General features: G+C 42.0%; 3 protein-coding genes and 1 long non-coding RNA gene across 16 annotated transcripts in view; 2 read left to right on the top strand and 2 right to left on the bottom strand.

Annotated features, from left to right (window-relative positions):
• LOC125621354 (uncharacterized) overlaps positions 1–15,500 on the top strand; it is a 39,291-nt gene extending 23,791 nt beyond the window's left edge. For 6 of the 8 annotated variants that reach the window (XM_075119284.1, XM_075119286.1, XM_075119287.1 and 3 more), the window contains 4 exons: positions 1,962–2,021; positions 3,350–3,432; positions 3,798–3,892; positions 15,352–15,500. In XM_075119284.1, coding sequence (XP_074975385.1) covers positions 1,962–2,021; positions 3,350–3,432; positions 3,798–3,892; positions 15,352–15,473 — 360 coding nt within the window. In that variant the 3' untranslated portion in view covers positions 15,474–15,500. Of the gene's footprint in view, positions 1–1,961; positions 2,022–3,349; positions 3,433–3,797; positions 3,893–5,370; positions 5,738–15,351 lie in introns of those variants that run through there. The other 2 variants (XM_048818173.2, XM_048818172.2) reach the window with 2 other exon arrangements.
• H3-3B (H3.3 histone B) lies at positions 6,790–8,747 on the bottom strand. Its single transcript, XM_048818175.1, has 4 exons — positions 8,611–8,747; positions 7,877–8,018; positions 7,605–7,758; positions 6,790–7,488 (listed from the first exon to the last, which is right to left on the bottom strand). Exons 2-4 carry the CDS (start codon positions 8,002–8,004, stop codon positions 7,360–7,362), a joined length of 411 nt encoding a protein of 136 aa, XP_048674132.1. The 5' UTR covers positions 8,005–8,018; positions 8,611–8,747; the 3' UTR covers positions 6,790–7,359.
• Positions 9,308–15,751, bottom strand: LOC142069040 (uncharacterized). The gene is made up of 3 exons (XR_012664910.1): positions 15,506–15,751; positions 14,442–14,511; positions 9,308–11,729 (listed from the first exon to the last, which is right to left on the bottom strand). It is a non-coding gene; the product is annotated as an uncharacterized LOC142069040 (long non-coding RNA).
• Positions 15,752–17,979: 2,228 nt separating this feature from the next.
• UNK (unk zinc finger) overlaps positions 17,980–18,260 on the top strand; it is a 67,488-nt gene continuing 67,207 nt past the window's right edge. For 5 of the 6 annotated variants that reach the window (XM_075119277.1, XM_075119278.1, XM_075119280.1 and 2 more), the window contains exon 1: positions 18,137–18,213. Coding sequence is in view for 1 of the 6 variants with exons in the window: in XM_048818170.2 (XP_048674127.2) it covers positions 18,116–18,213 (98 nt within the window). In the remaining 5 variants the exon portion in view is untranslated. Of the gene's footprint in view, positions 18,214–18,260 lie in introns of all 6 variants that reach the window. The other variant, XM_048818170.2, reaches the window with a different exon arrangement.

An 18,260-nucleotide genomic window follows, 5' to 3' on the forward strand; every position in this document is an offset into this window, starting at 1 on the left:
TGTGGGGCGGGGGGGAGCTTATGAGGGGCTGCTGCTGTATTACTGTGGCTCTTTGGCAATGTACATCGGTAAATTCTGGCTCCTCAGGCTCAGGTTGGCCACCCCTGAGCTAGTGTGTTGGGAGGGAGGGAGGGGAATACTACCTGCATTGCTTAGGTTGTCAAACCTAGTGAGAGAACCACATGGCTTGAGTATTCATAAGAGTCTGAAACGTAGTGTTTGGAGCTCAGCAAATCTGTGTCTATTGCATGAGTCAAAACAAAATGGGTTGGTGAGAATGTATTTCCTTTTCCTTACGCAACACAGAGCGCTTGAGAGCCATAGCTCTGTATTTTGAATACATGCATCACGCAGCCTACGTGCACAAGCAACAAGTATCTGGGATACCTATATATTGTGCAAGTATGGTGCACATTATTGTAGTAGGAAGAGAGCCTGAGACCTAGGCCCTGGGTGAAATGGATTGAGTTGAAGAGGCTGGCTAGTACTGCTCACGATGACATAGTACCGAGTGCAAAAACGCTCAGTGCTCAGGGGAAAAAAGACATGTGCTCTACCCTTCAGAGTTATAATTTAAGAGCCCAGCTCTGCCACTCTCATGCCAGCTGAGTAGTAGCATACTCACTGAATAGGCATAATATATACCTCCAAGTTCACCAGCAAATCCTGGGAAGACAAGACTGGTAATTTCCGATCAGATTTAAGCTGACTAAACAAGTAGAACCCCTTTTCCTTTAACAAAATGTCAGGCCTTCTTTAGACCTCACAAAGAAGCAAAATAAAGGCACAGACCAGGCATTGTTTTCCCTCTTCAGCACACTTGTAATATTCTTGTACTGGATCCATTCCTGCCTTTTGTGTATAAACTCCACAGGGAGGGATTTTTGTTGTTTGTCTGGCATACTGATCAGTTGTAAAGTGCGGTGTCCAGCATTTCTACAGCACCACAAGGTGAAGAGTAACTCTACGGTTAAGTTGGCTGAGCTGGCACAGAACAGACGGGTCTAGGTTCGGAGCGGGTGTGTGGGAGGATGTGGCTGGCAAAAGGAGAGGGACATAGTCTAAATTAGAATCAGCCCCAGCTGGGTTTACAATTACACTTCAGTCATTCAAGCTTGGTGTTTGTGTACTATGAGTACTGGCAGATTAATGTTGGCATTTAAGTTGACGGAGCTCGGATTGTGATGTTGTTACCACACCTCAGTAAGATAAATGTAGGAAGGTCCTATCTCTGCCAGTGCTGTTCGCTCACTCTGGTTCCAGATTCAACCAGCTGGGCAGTATATTCAACAAACCGCCAGTAGGGATTTAATATATAGAAGGATCTTTGCAACCAGAAGAACAGAAAACATTTAAAATAGGGAATCTGATCATTTAAATCCTCAATCAGTTATCTACATTTCTGGGCCTGATTTACCATTGTCCTGAACCTTGCGTAGATGTTTGTGAAGTAGGTTGAAAACACTACCGTACTAGAATGGCCGTGATTGATGCCCACTATGCACCGGTATAAAGGACTGCACAAGATGGAGGGCAACAGTGAATAAGGTCCTGAGAGATCAGTAGGGGAGAACACAAACTGAGTATTGCATAACTCCTCCTCCGCACACAGCTCTGCCTGTCTTGACCTGAAATATCCTCTGCTGGTTCCCATCATTTATTCCTCCTGAATTTATTCCTCCTTTTGTGATCCTGCCAAATCACCACCAGAGGTTAGACGGAGATTATCACCGGGGTTATTTTCACTCATGACCACACTGAATTTGAACCAAAGTCTGAAGAGCTGAAAAGTAAATTTGCTGCACCAACCAGCCGTTGTGATCTGTGGATTTTGCCACCAGCAGAAGGCTTTCTGAAAACCTGAGCTTCTGTATGATTTACATCACTCCTGGTTAAGCGCTCTCTTGCTATTATCTTTCTCTAAAATAAATCTTAAAAGTTGGTTTTGTTTATTTATTCAGGAAGTTTTATTTGACGTGAAAGAAACTGAAGTCTTCATACAAGAGAAAACCTCTTCCAAGGTGAGAAAGGGATGTCTTCAAGTTTAGTTGAAACAGTCTGGCATGTTAGAATATAGATATTCAGGCCTGCCTGTAAAGCCTATACTTTAAGAACTTAGGTGTATTTTTATCACTTTGTTAGTTACAGGGGTTTAAAAACAAAGAATGAAAATCACAGTCCGCCTGTGTGTGGGCCTTCTCTCACTAGGATAGTCTGAGGCCTTGTTCTTAGGCCAAGGCCTTTGGCTAAGCAGCAGAGGCAGCCATAAGCTGGGAAGCGACCGGTCACACCCTCACATTCCAAACCAGTCACACTGAAATAAGGTGGTATTGGGCTGTTAGGAAGACGATCGCATCACCACCAGATAAAGAAACTGATCTTAAGATGGTTAAAGAAAACTTAGTTTGATAGCATCCTGTCTGGCAAGAACTCACTTATCGATGGTTGTGGTAGTGAAACCCTCATTTCTGTAGTTTTATCTTTTTGGCCTCCACTTTTCTATTGTTAATCTGTCTGGTTCTCTAATTGTTTGTCTGCTATATAATTAATTTTGCTAGGTATAAGTTAATTAGGGTAGTGGGATATAATTGGTTAGAGAATTATGTTACAATATGTTAGGATTGGTTAAATTTCAGTAAAATGATTGGTTAAGGTAAAGTAAGCTGAGAATATTACTCTCTAAACTGGGGTCAAACAGGAAGTGGGGGGGAAGGGAAATTGGAATCATGCTTGCTAAGGCGGGGAATAGGGACCGAAGCAGGGCTCTGCGGCGTCAGAGCTGGGAAGGGGGCCACAGGGTAAACTCTCTACGGCGTCAGAGATGGGAACGTAACACTGGGGAACAGACTCTATCGGCATATAGAAATAAGCCCGACTGGTGTGAAGGGCTTTGGAATATGCTTGCTTGGAAACTAACCCTAATAAACATCGCATTGTCTGCACTTAGGACTTCTGGTCTTTTGCTGCTTGCTGTCAGCGTGACAAGAACCAGGGAAGCGGGAGGGTGAAGTGAAAGCCCTCTAACACAGCACATTAGTGATGTTTAAATATCCCGATTTGTGTCCTCTCACTTTCATTAGCATGGTTCTGCTTTTGCATGTTTTTAGCTTGTAGAAAGTGCACTGAGCTTTGTGTGTACACAGCAGTGTCAGAATGTGAAACTATTTTGTGTCTCTTATGCATGGCAGGAGCAGCTCTGACTTCATTCTACATGGAAAAGAATTTCCCTTTGCAGCAATTTATTTAACGCCAGACTAATTCAGTGAACAAACGGCAGGCCCCAGAGATTGAACCCTGAACTGTCAGCTTTGTTGCTAACCAAATCTTTCTCTTGACTGTTACACCATAGGTTCTGTTCCAGTACCCCTATCCAGAGATCTCCTGTGTGGGTCGCCGGTTGGACAGCAACCATCTTTTTGCCTTCTGTGTTGGGTAAGAGTTGAGTGTGGGCTAAACCTAGTCCGGTGTTTGGGATCATGAATTTATCAATTACATTTTCATGCATAGTCTTAAACCACTCTCAAGTAAGTTAGAGTTAGAAAGCATGTATACGCTTTTGGAGAAAGTCAATAAAAGAAAATGGGGGCTACCAGCCCAGGGTGCAATAGATGTGTGCCATTGCTGTACTTGTACATGGACCACCAGCCTTGCTGTTTCTTAATAGGAAACTGGGACAGATGCACCGGCTGTCGAGATGCGGTCACTCTATGATACTTCCTGTACCTGGACACCATTTTAAGCCCCTTTGTGAATTGCTGGATTTATTATTGTCTATTGAAAGGAATTTTCTTATTCAGGGTTTCACCAGGGACCCCCGAACACAGTACCTTTGACTGTCTTGTGTTTGAATCAAATTCTGAGAGAGAATGTGAAGAAATTATCAAGAGAATTGGTAAGCATACATTTTACTGTTTTAGATGTAAATTAGAGTAAAAAAGATGGAAGTTCTTTGTGTTCTGCAACATGCAAGTACTGACTTCCACTTTCTGTGAGGTACTAGCACCTGTAGGTAAAAAGAAATGTTTTAATGTGATCTTCTAAAGGTTGTGCTTAAATCCCACTGAAGCTGATAGATCCTGAACATGTCCGTAAGTTAAAGATATGCATGTACTTTAGTGCTTTCCTGAAGCGAGGCCTGAGATCGTGAAGTAATTCTTCTCTGGAAAATGCCCTTTGTTTAACTGTCCCAATCACAAGATCTAATGAGCTGTACCCATGTGTGAAGTTTGGTGTTTTGGAAACTCTCCCTGTTGAGAACAGGTGGGCTAAAAAAGCATAAGGCATTGGGAAAGATGTAAACCACAAGTAACTGTTTACTTCTATTCCTTGTTGTGATGTCTAATTAGCACAGGAGTAGGTAAAATGCAATATTTTAATGTGATTTTTTTTTTAAAGGAAAATTCTAGTGATTCCTATAATACTGAACCTAATTTATTTACCACATACCCAACCAGTTTTAGGTAACAGCTGGTAGAAATACTAAAGTTTCAGTACCTGCTCTCAGTGAATGGAGCTGTATTGTTTCAGGGGCCTAATATTTAAAGATACTTTTCCAAATAGGACTGAATCAAGCTGTGGGAAGTTCCATTGCTTGTAAGCCTTGGATTTTATTTACCCAGGTATCTAAGGGTAGGTCTACGCAGCAAAAAACACAACAAAGAATGTAGCAGTGAGTCTGAGCCCAGGTCAACTGATTTGGGCTTGCAGCATGGGGCTAAAAATAGCAGCGTAGATATTTGGGCTGGAACCCTGGGCTCTGAAACCGGGCAAGAATCTGAGAGCCTGGGCTCCAGCCTGAACCTGAATGTTTACACTAGTTTTAGCTGTGGTGTGACTCAAGTCAATTGACCAGGGCTCTGAGACGCACTGCTGCAGGTCTTTTTTTTTGCTGTGTAAACACCCCCAAAAGGTACCTATTGGGCAACACCCCTGTGAGGTAGGGCAAATGCATTTATTGCCATTTTACAGCAGGGGAACTGAAGCAGAGGCTAAGCAACTTGCCCGTGCTCACAGGAAAAGTCTGTGCTAGAGCAGGGATTGAACCTCTATCTCCCAAGTCCTAGTGCCCTAACCACTGGACTGTCAAGATGGTGATACCCAGTTTGCTTAACCTTCTGCATTTAAGATGTTTTCAAGTGATTTACATCATAATTCAATGCCCTTGTTAGAATCTTGTATTATTACCCTGTAGTATTTGGTCACTTATCTTAGTGCTGTTCAGAGTATCCATAATTTGGGATATAAAGGTATTAACACTGACATTTTTGTCCCAAATAAATCATTCTGCAAAGAGGAAAAGGGTGCTGGTGCCACCCTTAAAACTTAAGAGTTTTCAGAAGAGTAACTGGTAATAAGTACTTGTTCCCTCAGCTGCTGGATTTAAACACACTGAATGGTTTGTCTGATGAGAAGGTGGAGTGATGGCTCTAACTCAGAGCATTCTCGGGGCACTCCAGTGACCCACATTTGGAGCCCTGGTGACAATTCCATCCTATTTTCAGATGTTAAGACCTTGACAACGGATTAAGAGGCTGTCTTCACCTGTAATGAACTGAATTTAGGATTTTAAACTGTCAGAATTTTGGAAGGAAGCATTTCAAATGCATTCTGTTCTAAGCTATCAGTCTGAAGGCCAAGGCTAACTTACTGCCCAGTCTCAACATCATAAACTGTTCTTTCTTTAAAAAATTCCCCATGGAGAATTTCACTTGTGGAATAAAACAAGATGGGAATAACAGCTGTTCCCAGTGTCAATTTTTCCATGTTTGACTTACTAGTAGTGTGGATGCAAGTATTCTAGAACAGCCAAGGAAAAAGAGAATGACCTCCCTCCCCGCAGCAAGTTGAAAAGGACAGCAATTTCAGTATCTTTAATTAGTCAAATTAAGTTATAACTGCTACCACTGAAGTGTTCAAATGTATTACATGTTTTAGAGTTTCAACTAAGTTCACCCCTCCACCTATGTGTTCCAGGAGGAGGGGGAGTTTTATTAGCAATGCCTTTCTTGCTTCCATTTTCTGAGGGAAAGTTGAAAGCAGGGAACAAGTTAATAATTCTAGGAAGGAAAAAAAAAAATGTTGAAATTTTATTCCTTCTAGAACTTGCTCACAACCTGTAACTTGAGTTAAATAGTTGGAGAAAAAAATCTAACCTTTTCAAAAGCACCTAAAATGACTGTGAAGTTAGAAGGCTCCTCCTAAATTAAAACCTCAGTGTTCAACTGAGATCTCCCATGCTTGCTCCTAAACTTAGAACTCCAAGGAAAATAGATACTTAAAATTGAAGTGACTTCACAATGTAGTTAAGACTATTCTTTTCTGAACCATTAATATCATCAATACTTTAATGGCCCTAGGTTAGTCATTAAGACACCCCATTAGAGCCTTAACTCTTTTTGCAGCCTGTTTGATGTGCTTTGGTTTTAGGGAACAGAAATTAGTGCATACCAATGCACCTTGAAGGTAGATAGCTTAAGGCCTTCTTCCCTCTCCAAAAAAATAAATCTTTGCTACTGTGATTTAAGGAGTGGGACCAACTAAGCTCTGCCTTCCAGCCTAGACAAGACCACTTCCTAATTTAAAACATGACCTTCACAAAAGCAGCTAGAGGACAAAAGCTCAAGTTTTCCCTGGTTCAGGTCACTTGTAAGGACTAACCACAAACTAGTGCAAGAATATTCTCAAGTATTACACTACTTCTCCACAGGGCAAAGATTATTAACTCACTCCCTTCAAACATTTTATCTAGCTTGTTTAACTCCATGGACATCAATGACAGGACACCTCACATGTGAATGTAAAACATTTAATTTAAAAATGTTGACACTACAATATATAAAATAGCTATTATAAATGCACATAGTGTATTCTATAGCTGCCAGGTTTACGTTTTTAGGAAACTGTAAGTTACACTGTGGTTAAGACTTGTAGTTTCACCCTCTGAAAGTCCACATTCTATCACAGTGATGTATGGTCAGACTTAACAGCCCCAATTGTTAAACACTTGGATCAAGTCATAACCAGTTTTATTGCAAAAGGACCCTGTACACATTTATATCAATTCTAGTACCTTACAATTTTAGCTACCCAACAAGTCATTAACATACAGAAACATGCATGAGAAGCAAGAAAGATCACCCATCCCTTCTGCATATTAGCAACTTGTCACTCTTGAGCAACAAGGCTCACATCACTGAGGTTTATGTGAACAGTCACTTTTCGCATTCATCCTGAGTGAAAGATGGAATGACTTAAGTACAAATGCAACATATTATAAACAATTTCTTACAAAAAAGTCACAAATTAAAACCAAAGTATTTTACAGAATTTACTACAAAACACCATAAAAACTGCTTTCTCTTAAGCTCTCTCTCCCCGTATCCTGCGAGCCAGCTGGATGTCTTTGGGCATGATGGTGACTCTCTTGGCATGGATGGCACATAGATTTGTGTCCTCAAACAGACCCACCAGATATGCTTCACTAGCCTCCTGTTTTTAAAAAAAGGCAAGAGAAAAGAGTGTTAGAAGCCTTCCAAAAGCAACACATGCTCCCCCAACTTCCTAAGTTACCATAAGCAGCAGCGAGGTCACTAGTAGTACAATACCTGCAGTGCACCAATGGCTGCACTCTGGAACCTCAAGTCTGTTTTGAAGTCTTGAGCAATTTCCCTTACCAACCTCTGGAAGGGAAGCTTACGGATCAACAGCTCTGTTGACTTCTGATAACGACGAATCTCACGAAGGGCCACAGTACCAGGCCTAGAAGGAACAATAAGAGACTTCAGTCCAGGAGGATATCACAACGCCTCGTTCCAGCTCCAAGTCTAGAGTTGCAGGATATTCTCGGGCACCGCCTCAGCAAGGTTCTTTTCCTTACCTGTAGCGATGAGGTTTCTTGACGCCACCAGTAGAGGGAGCGCTTTTCCTAGCCGCTTTAGTGGCCAGCTGTTTACGTGGAGCTTTGCCACCAGTGGACTTACGGGCAGTCTGCTTTGTACGGGCCATTTTTCCTCACTTACCTAAAAGGGAAACAGGCACGTATGACACAGGGAAGCACCTACCCCACAATTAAACCTCCTCCTTTCCTCACGAAAACTCCCCCCGTCCCCGATCTGTGCTCCCCAGCATGGGGACAGCAGGCCCCGCCATCGGCAAAACCGCCCCCGTCTTCCTCCCCACGCAGAGACGTGGGCACAGCGCTGCCAGCCCCAGGCAACAGATGTCCGTGGGCTGCCTCCCCTCCCCCGCGCGGCAGGCACGCCGGCCGCCAGCGGCCTCCCCTGGGAGGAGGAGGAGGAGTCACGGCTCCCCCGCCCCCGCTTCTCGGAGAGAAGAGTGAGTCACGGCCGCCTCCCTCAGCCTGCGGCCGGCCGGCGAGTCCCAGGCGGCGGCTGCCGCCGCGGAGCACGGGAAGGCCACCTCCGGCAGGCCCGCTCCACGCAGACAAGGGATCGCGCCGCTTCCTCTGGGGCGAAGCCGGCCAGACACGGTCCTGAGGCCTGGCGCGAGTCTCATCCGACGGCCCCAGGAGCTGCGCTCAGCAGTGCCGGTCGGCCCATCGTGTTGTCCCCACGGGAGCCGATCGCTGCCCGGCGCGGAACAAACACTCACCGCCTGTCCGAGGATCCGCCGGCTGCTGCTATAATCCGCTCCGCGCACGGAACCCAGCCCAGCCAACAATCCCCCTCACTGTGCTCTCCCGCTCCGAGGGCCGGCTTTTTATAGAGGGGGCGGCAGGCGGCGTGATGACCTCATAATACCTGGAAACGGCGCACCTCCCCATTGGCCGGGGCTTCCGCCGGCGCCGTGCCGTCACAGGACACAAAGGCGGTCCTCCGTTTTCTCAGTGCTGATTGGATGCAAGCTTGGCTGCTGATTGGTTGTTAAAATAGCACGCCGATTGGCTACTGGGAGGCAGGACTGAGCCAATCAGAACTATCTCCAGGTTTCTTGTTCTGATTGGACGAAATGGAACATGCTTTGGATCCTACCCTTTGTTGTAAAGCTCCACAATGGAAAGGCAATAGGAAGGCAGTGTGTATGAATGTCCTAAGCGCAGCTGGGAGGACAGCTGGAGGACAGGGAGCTCAATAGAAGCATGCTGGAGGCTTTATTAATGTCTGTATATCAGCTCCTAAAGTCCCTCATAAAAATGTATGTTAACAAAAATGCAGTTAATCTTCCCTTTTAAATAATAACCATTATTAATAGTGAATTAACTTCATTTTCTAAAGCATTGTTCAGGCACAAAACACTAATTAGTAAACTTTATTTTCTATAATGTCTTTCATACTCTACGTACCAACACTTGAAATCTATGACAAATTCAGGGATGTTTGTGGATTAAAATCTTTTAATTCTACTGAAATACACTGAATTTGTTTTTTAAAGATGAAGCAGGGAATATTATAAATACTTGGCTAAGGATAAGGATGGTCCTTTCTAAATACGGACAGTCTGAGTGGGTAAATTCATTAAAAAATAAAGCAAAACAATTAGTAATGTAATAAATTTGATCTTTACAACACATTTCATATACCAAGGCCTTGATCTTGCATACATCATGCGTAAAGTTAAAGCATTGGGCTTCATGGAATTCATTGCAGGATCAGGGCCTTATGTGCTAGTGATTTTCATACACAACACACTAATGTCATTAAGATTATTTTCTGTCTCTCATACACAAACCTATTCATAACATTTATTTTATACAACAGATACATAGCTATACATACTGAAAAATAAAGTTAAATAAGAAATACGTAATATCTGTGTATTTATATATCTCCACAACATGGATCCCCCTTGTATCTAAAACCCTACGAATACAATAAACCTGATTTATAGTTATATAATAACTATAATAATAATAATACAGCGATATAAAGGAAGAAACTTATGCCCCAATTCTAGAAATACATGTGGACTTAACTTTGAGCACATGAGCAGTCCCACTCAAGTCAATAGATGCAATCCAGAGCCCTGCAGATCCTGCTGGTCCCACAGGACCCGCTACCATAATAATGGGAATGGGTAAAATGCACTTTATTGAGGGCAGGATTGAGTGGGCAAAAAAACCCAACAGACTGTGGTAATTTGCAGGAAAACACTAAAACTTTTAATACTTAAATGTAAGTGAGGGACTGAGATTTGATGTCTATTATAACAGAGATTAAAGTATTTTTTACATGGTTTAAGCAAGATTTGTTTTATTCTTTTAGTGGTAAAAATTGTCTGAATTCCGTATATATATAGAATATACTAATTGACTATTTATTTTATTTTAGTAACTTGGGGGAATCTGTCTCTCTTGTGGGATCTAAGGATTTTGTGGGTGGGAGCAGGATAAAAACACAAGAAAAAATGTGGGAGCGGGTGGAAGTGGGTATTGCAGGGCAGGGCAGAACGTGAGCAGAATTTAAAAAATAGTCCTGCACAGGGCTCTAGTGCAATCTTGACCCTACTGGAGTCAATAGGAGTTTGATCATTGACTTCAGTTGGACCAGGAGTTTACCTGTGAAACTGTTCATATGCTTAAAATTAAGCTTATTTATAAGTATTTGCAAGATTGAGGCCCTAGCACTTACAGCTCACTCATCCTCAACTTCTTACTGACGCAGAACTCCTAGTGCCATCATATAGCACTATCTTCAACATCAGCATGTATACAAACATTAACAAAGGTATCAATATAACATTTTTACAAAATTGGATAGGAAGAAAAAAAACAAAATATGAATATATCAAAACTGGGAAAACTTCTGAAAAGTTCACAGAAAATAAATCATTAATATGTAAGTCTTCACCAGCACCACATTTCAAAAATTTCAGTTTTCTTCTTGTCAGCAGCATTAACATCCCACGATCCACATCCATATAGCCTATGAAAATGGTTACGCTTTTCACCAGTTGCATGTCTGTATATTTCAAGATGCCACGTATTTTCTACATTCTCTTAAAGGAAGCCATAGCTGAGTGAGCCATCTTTTAGTCTTCTTCAGATTTCTTTGGAACAGCCTCCTTGGTTGAATATATATGATACCAAAGAATTCAATAATCTACTGCCTCTACAGCTGATCTGTTAATTGTGATGTCTGCTTGCATCCTGTTGTTGTTTGTTGTGTCAACGTATGTGCAATTTGTTTTTGTTACATTCAGGAATAGTCCATATTCCTCACAAAACTGTTTTTACAGACTTCAGCATTTGTTGCATTGCATTGATGGTTGTAGCAAAGAGAGTTGAGTCATCAGCAAATGTGAGTTTGGTTAAGAGGTGACCTCCAATGGAAATCCCAGCTCCTTCCACTTTGTAAAAATCTTCAAGACTTGTCTCATAATAAATTCTGCACATATGTTAAAGAGGGCTGGGGACAAAATACACCCCTGTCTCTCACCCTACTCAGGAGAAAACTGCTTACTGCTGTTCACACCATGGTCTGCTGTTGGTGGTAGAGACTTGCACTGAGTTTAGTCAGATTGGAATCTGCATGCTTGCTAATATCGTCCAAAGGTGGTCATGTCAGATAGTATCAAACACTTTTGATAGTCAATGAATCATATGATTGGCGGATGACTGTATTCTCTACATTTTTCAGTGATGTGATGGATATTTGCAATTTGGTCAGGGGTGTTTCAGCACTCTCTGAAACCAGCTTGTGGTGGTAGTTCTGCCGCTATACTTCTTTTCACGCAATTCTGGATTATGTAGAACAGAACTTTGCTTGTGTGCACTATCAGGGAGATAAGACGATAGTTACTACCCTCTGTTATTTTTCCCTTTTCTGGCAAGGTCAGAAAAATTCTCTTCATCCAGTTGTCCAGCCAATTTCTAGTCATCCATATATCATCACAGATTTACCACATAAAATCAGTATTGCTTTCGCCAGTTGCTTTTAACAGTTCTTCAGGAACGTTATCTACCACTCCTCTGGTCCTTTCCCAGGCTTTAATTTCATAATAGCACGCACCGTGTCCTCTCACAGGATTAGTGGCTCAACAGACACCAGCATGACACAAACTTATATACTTTGGTCACGTTAGGCATAGAGATGGAAATAAACTTGAGAAAGTTATTATGAAAGGGATGGGGAGGGCCATCAGAGTCAGGGACAACCAGTGAGGAGATGGATGGATGGTGTGCAGCAGATCACTGGAAGGTCAGCTGTTGAGTACTCAAAGTTAACAATGGATCATGAAGGCTTCTGAAAATTCTGCTATGATATCACCGATATTCAGACATAAATAAATTTAGTTATGTACTTACTTTGTGGTAAGTAAGATTGTGTCTGTTTAGAAATGTAACCACCTCAAAGATTATATTTTACTAAATGACACCATTTCATTACATTTTTAACAACTGATAGGCTAAATCATGCAATCCTTACTTCAATGAGAATTTGAATAGTATAAACAGGATCAGGCCCAAAATGCCTGACAGGGACTATGGCATTGTTTTCACATGTATTGTACATAGGGCATAAACTGAACACCTAAAATTGCCTGCTCTATATTGATTCCTGATCACATCTGTATGTCCTGAAAACTGAAATAAAGAATTACATATTCAAATAGATATTGCACCAGGTTTAGCACCCTCCCAATTCACAGATTAAAAACAGAAGTGAGGGTGAAAGGCAGAACCAGTACTGCACAGAAGTTCAGAAAGAGCTCTTTCTAAACATCTAACAAAGCCCTACCACTTCATTACCATCATCCCCATACACTACAGAAGAAGTAAATAAGCCCCTTATGGTCACACAAAGTGGAAAAGCTGCTGGCAGGGATGGCATTTATCCCAAATTCCTTAGGGGACGATCATTGTTGGAAGACCAATTCAAGATTATAAATTAATGGAGAGGTGTGACAGAGTGCTGAGGCCTCACAGATGAGTCAGTACTCTGATCACTGTAGCCTCAATTAATTTCCCCAGTAACAGCTGATTGAGGAAAAAGGGAGGAATGAGCTAATCAGTTGGGGAGGAAGGGTGAGTTAAAGAATTAATTGATCCATCAGATGACAATATTGATAAAAGCCAGGAAAGACTTGTTATGGGGGAGGACAGGGCTTTCTGTGCCCAGATTGAAGGTGATCCAAAAGAAAAGAGATATCTTGTCTTTCCAGGGCCCTGATGAAGGTCCCATAGGGATTAGGACTGTTGTGTTGCACTATACAAGTGTTAGTGGAGGGGACTTGAATAAATTATACAGAGTGGGCACTAAAAGATGAGTCTCTGAGCAGTTCTTAGGTCAGCCAAGGATGGGAAGAGGGCAGACAGGCACCCCATCACAAGAGGGTATTACTGGCCCATCTCACCCCTATCTTTGAGACCATTCTGCAAAAGGAACAGGCCAGCTTCAGACCTGGACAAAGTTGCTGCGAGCAGGTTTTCACCATTACTAATTTCATTGAGGCTGGTTTTCAGTGGAATCTAAAAACTGGAACAGCATTGACAGGTTTATCTGCTGCATACAATGAAATATGGAGATATAGGCTGTTACTCAAGGCATGAAGCGTCATCAAATGCCATAGCATTATGTGACTCCTGGCCACAATGTTGAGCAACTGTAGATACTGTGTTCTCTTGAATGGGCAGATCAGCAAAGCACACACCCTTAATTATGGTCTGTCTCAATGATCCATGTTGACTCCTTCACTATTCAACATCTGCATTAGTGACTTATGCTGAGAACAACACTCTTGCGGTACCATACAAAGACCTCATCACCATCGGTGACCTCCTCAATGCCAGCCTCAGGTTAATGGCAGAATACTTTCAATACTGAAAGCTCTGTCATAATTCCTCCAAAACCTTGGTAATAGTCTTTCACCTAAACAATAAAGCTGCCAAGGAATGACTTAATGTCACCCTTCACAGTGAATGAGTCCAAAACTAGCTCCATCCAATGTACTTGGGTGTAAATTTGGACAGAAGCTTGAATTTTAAATTTTATCTGGTAAAGACATGCAAAAAGGTAAAAGGAAGAACTAGTCATGTCCAAAAACCAACATGGGGTGCTGATGCACACACCTTTCAAACAGCAATGGTAGCACTGATGTACTTGAATGCTGAATAGTGTGCACCAGGCAGGGTGGGCAGCTTATGTACCAAATCTCTGGATATGCAAGCTTAATATCACAATAAAAATTATAACTGGAACATTAAAATCAACACCCATTCAACGGTTGTCTACTCTGGCACATGTACCCCTACCCAAAATCCTGGAGAGAGACATATACAGCTTGTGAGTACAATTGAATTCATGAAGACCTCCAGAACCTCTTGTAGACATGCCTGAAATCTCACAAGCCTTTTTATGATTTGCCTAAAGCTCTTAAAGCATCCTCATTCAATCCTGAGGCACACTGGAAAGAATTCTGGGATAATGGTAATATCCAAATCCTGACTGACAACCAGACAAAAGAACTTCCAGGCTTCAACCTACCTCAGAAACAATGGTCCACGTTGCACCATTTCAGAACATCACATGGCAGATGCTATCATCTCTTACACCTCTGGAAGATGAGAGACAACATAGTGTGACTGTGGACATAAGTTGCAAACTATTGATCACATTGTAAATCAGTATCTGCTTCAATCATTTGTTGGTGGCAACTCATAATTACACCAAGCCACTTCCAAAGCTACCCCACCAGCCCACTAATCTAGATTTGGTTAGCTGAACATTGCTAATCACCTCTCTTGCCATATGCAATAAGAAGTTCTGCACAGATGTGGGTTATACACTAACTCAGACTTGTACTAGTATGATGTGACAGGATCCATCACATGCTGCAGGATAGGGACTGCTGTGGTTTACACATATGTATCCTCTCCACCTAATGTCTTCATTCTCTGTTTAATTTTCCTGTTCTTTGGGGTTTGCACATAAAGAAGTTACTTTTTATGAAAGCAAAATAATTAGATATAAATAAAACTATTTTGCATTCATTTATATAATGGTGGTCTTTTTGTGCTTTCAACAGAGAAGGGATCTTAGTAGCTGAAACTTTGGAACAGGGACCTACTTATACTCCATTCCATCCAAAGCCAAGACTCATGGGCTGCAAGGAGGAGCCCATTTTAATTTGACTCATTGGGTGCTTAGAGACAATGAACATGCTAGCCTTCCAGAAACTCTAGAAGTTCAAACACTCTGTGATGACAACTGAAAAAATCCTTTGCATGTTTTTTTACTGGATGGTACACTATTAACACTGCAGATAAATCCGTGGTTAGTGTTTATTAACAAGAGTTATGTCCTGATTCTAGACTTTTTTTCTGTAATTCTATAATGATGATTGCCCAAGCCTCTAATTATAGAAATACTTTTATAGCTTTTTGTTCTGGTTTAGGACTCAAGAGGAGCTATCCAGCAGTTACAGAAAATGAAACTAAAACTAAAACAAGCTGTGACAGGAAGGCGCATATGCAAAATTCCAAAGATACATGGATCTACTCAGACACATACAGATAATAAAATACAAAGTGCAGACAAAACAAACTTACGAGGTAAAACCTAACTTTTCTGTGTTGCCTTTCATTCAGAGTGTATGTTGGGTTTTCCTAACTGGAGCAAGGAAGAGAACTAGCAGAGGAAACCAGGGTAGTGCCAGGACTAATTGGTCTAGAAAAAGTCAGTCTGTTTGGCTTAAACCAGTGATTTTCAAATGAGGGTATGTGGAACCACTCCTGGTGGCCCACAGAGCTGGCTGTTCACATGGTGCTGATAATTCCTTGCGTGCAGCTGTAAGTTCCTTTAAAACACAGGTACAAACAGATTAAACATTGACATAATATTACTTTATAAACAAATGTCGTAGCTACTACAGGGATTCTGTGCAATCACAAATGGGAGGGTAGATTGGCTATCCAATAGCACTATGAAAAGTTTAGCTCCCCTGGGTTAAACAGTGCCACAACATCTTAGTCTTAAATGGAGGTGAGTGTGTGTGTGTATATATATAAAACTTTTTATGATTTGAGTATTATTTGATAATCCAACATTTCTCCTTCTACAGGCTAATCACTTACTGTGATTTATTTGTTTATATATTTGGCCTTGTCTAAGCACAAAATTTGTAACTATACTGATATAGTTAAAGTAGTACAACTACAAGTGTGGACACGGTTATACTGTATAAGATACTTATACATTTGATCTTATTCCTGTAAATGTAGGATAAGGAGCTCTTAAACTGTATCAGCATAACTGTGTCCACACTGGGCATTGTAGCAGTGTAACTATTTAGGTTAAAAAAAAATCACACCCCTAAGGTCAAGTTTACATTCAAAAGTTAAGTCAACCCAACTGCGTCACTCATGGGTGTGAAAAATCTGCACCCCAACGACCTAGTTAAACCAAGCTAACCACTGGTGTAGACAGTGTTAGGTCGGCAAGAGAATTATTGACTGTTGGGGAGGTGGATTAACTACTGCAAGGGGAATACCCCTACCCTCTCTGAAGTGAGTGACTATGCTGAAGTGTAGCTGTACTGCAATAGCATTTTAAGTGTAGACATTACCTAACCAAAATAGTTATACTGATACAAAAACTGTGTAGACCAGGCCTAACAGTTTAATAATAACATTGTTTAATTTGTGCATAGTGGCCAAGTTAAAATGAAAGGTGTTCCTCTCATAAATCCTTGTGCTCTTTCCCTCTCTTCCTCAACTCTAAATAGCCCAGTGGGTTTAATAATTATGTGTTGAGCCTGAGATATCAAAATTCTGTGTACAAAGGCTTACATCATCTCCCCATGGAAGAAGATAATTTACACGCAAAACTCTGCAAAATTCCTGAGGAAATGTTCCTTTCAGGAGAGGTTTTTTTCTCCCTTGGAAGGCATGAAAGGTGTGTACAATAACCCAACATTGATACAGAATCTGGGGTTAGCTATAAAGAGGCAGCTTCTCCATACAACTCTCTCCATCTTTCTCAAATGGAGTGTGCTGTTATTTATTCATTGCCTATTTTTGGACCTTTTCTGCCTTGTGGGGTAAGGTAAGCAGTACAGAGAAGGGAAATATAGAAATTAACACTACAGAATCCAGCAGAATGTCATGCAGAAGCTGAATGTCTGTCTTTTGTTTGTAAGTAGGGGAGGGAGAGAAAATGAAGTTGTATACCGAAAATACCCCCCTAATCCTCTGCAAACCAACTCATCCATGACCTTCACAAAAGCCGTGTGTCCCAAAACATACACTATTCACAAAGGTCTTTCTCTCAATTTACTGTAGGAAAAAAAGTCAATTGTTGTCAGGACAATACTTAAGGACCATGTTTATTACAAAGTCTACTGTTTAAAAAATCAGTAGATTACAAGGTATTACAGCAATGGCATGTCTCCCCACATCCTATTTTACCATAACTTGGAATAATTCTATTTTTATTTTTTTATTACTTAGATGGATAATGTTTATTTTAAAGTTTTTTTTTCAATTTAGAGCTATTTAAATTTTCACCGTTGTTTTAATTAAGCCCATGATTTTCCACAAGTTGTCAACATCACATGTGAATATATACACTGTAAAGAGCCTTGAATCAAACTCTGATAAGTTCTCAAGCAGCATTTTCTTACTTTGCCTATGTATACATTTGTATTATTGAAAATATTTTTTTCACTGGTTTGTGTGGGTGGGTGTGCATAGTGAACTCTACATTTACCAATGACCTTTCTAACCACAACCCTCCCTTATCTGGGCTGTGATTACAGGTCTGAATCTCTAGTGTATGCACCCCACTTAATCTGCAGTACTTCCATGTCCCCACTGAACTACCAGCTCTTTCCCCTGCCTCCAGGAGGTGCAGAGCTAGGCTTCCCAGGGGCAGCAGAACTACAACTTCCATCAAGCCCCTCGCTGAAGGAAGTCCAGGGCAATGTCCGCACAGTGCCCCTGGGAGTTGTAGTTCTACAGGCCGGAAGCCTCGCCAAGCTGTGTCCCGGGTTGGTGGAGTTTGCGCGAGCGCCCGGCCTACAAATCCCATCATGCTTTGCGCACCGGGGCGGTAATGGCGGCGGCGGCGCCTGCGCATTGCGGTCTCCGTGCGGACCGCGCAGAGTGAATAATAAAGTCTCCTCGGCGGTAGCGGCGGCGGAGGGAGCGGAAGGCAGGAGCATGTCGAAGGGCCCGGTGGCGAGCGGCCCCCCTGCGGCCGGGCCAGCGGCCCCCGCCAGCGCGCTGCAGGCGCAGCCCGAGAAACCGCAGCACTACACGTACGTAGCGAGAACACCCGCCGCCGCCGCCCTCCGCCCGGCGCCCG

The sequence above is a fragment of the Caretta caretta genome, chromosome 14 (genome assembly GCF_965140235.1).
Source record: "Caretta caretta isolate rCarCar2 chromosome 14, rCarCar1.hap1, whole genome shotgun sequence".
Lineage (NCBI taxonomy): Eukaryota > Metazoa > Chordata > Testudines > Cheloniidae > Caretta > Caretta caretta.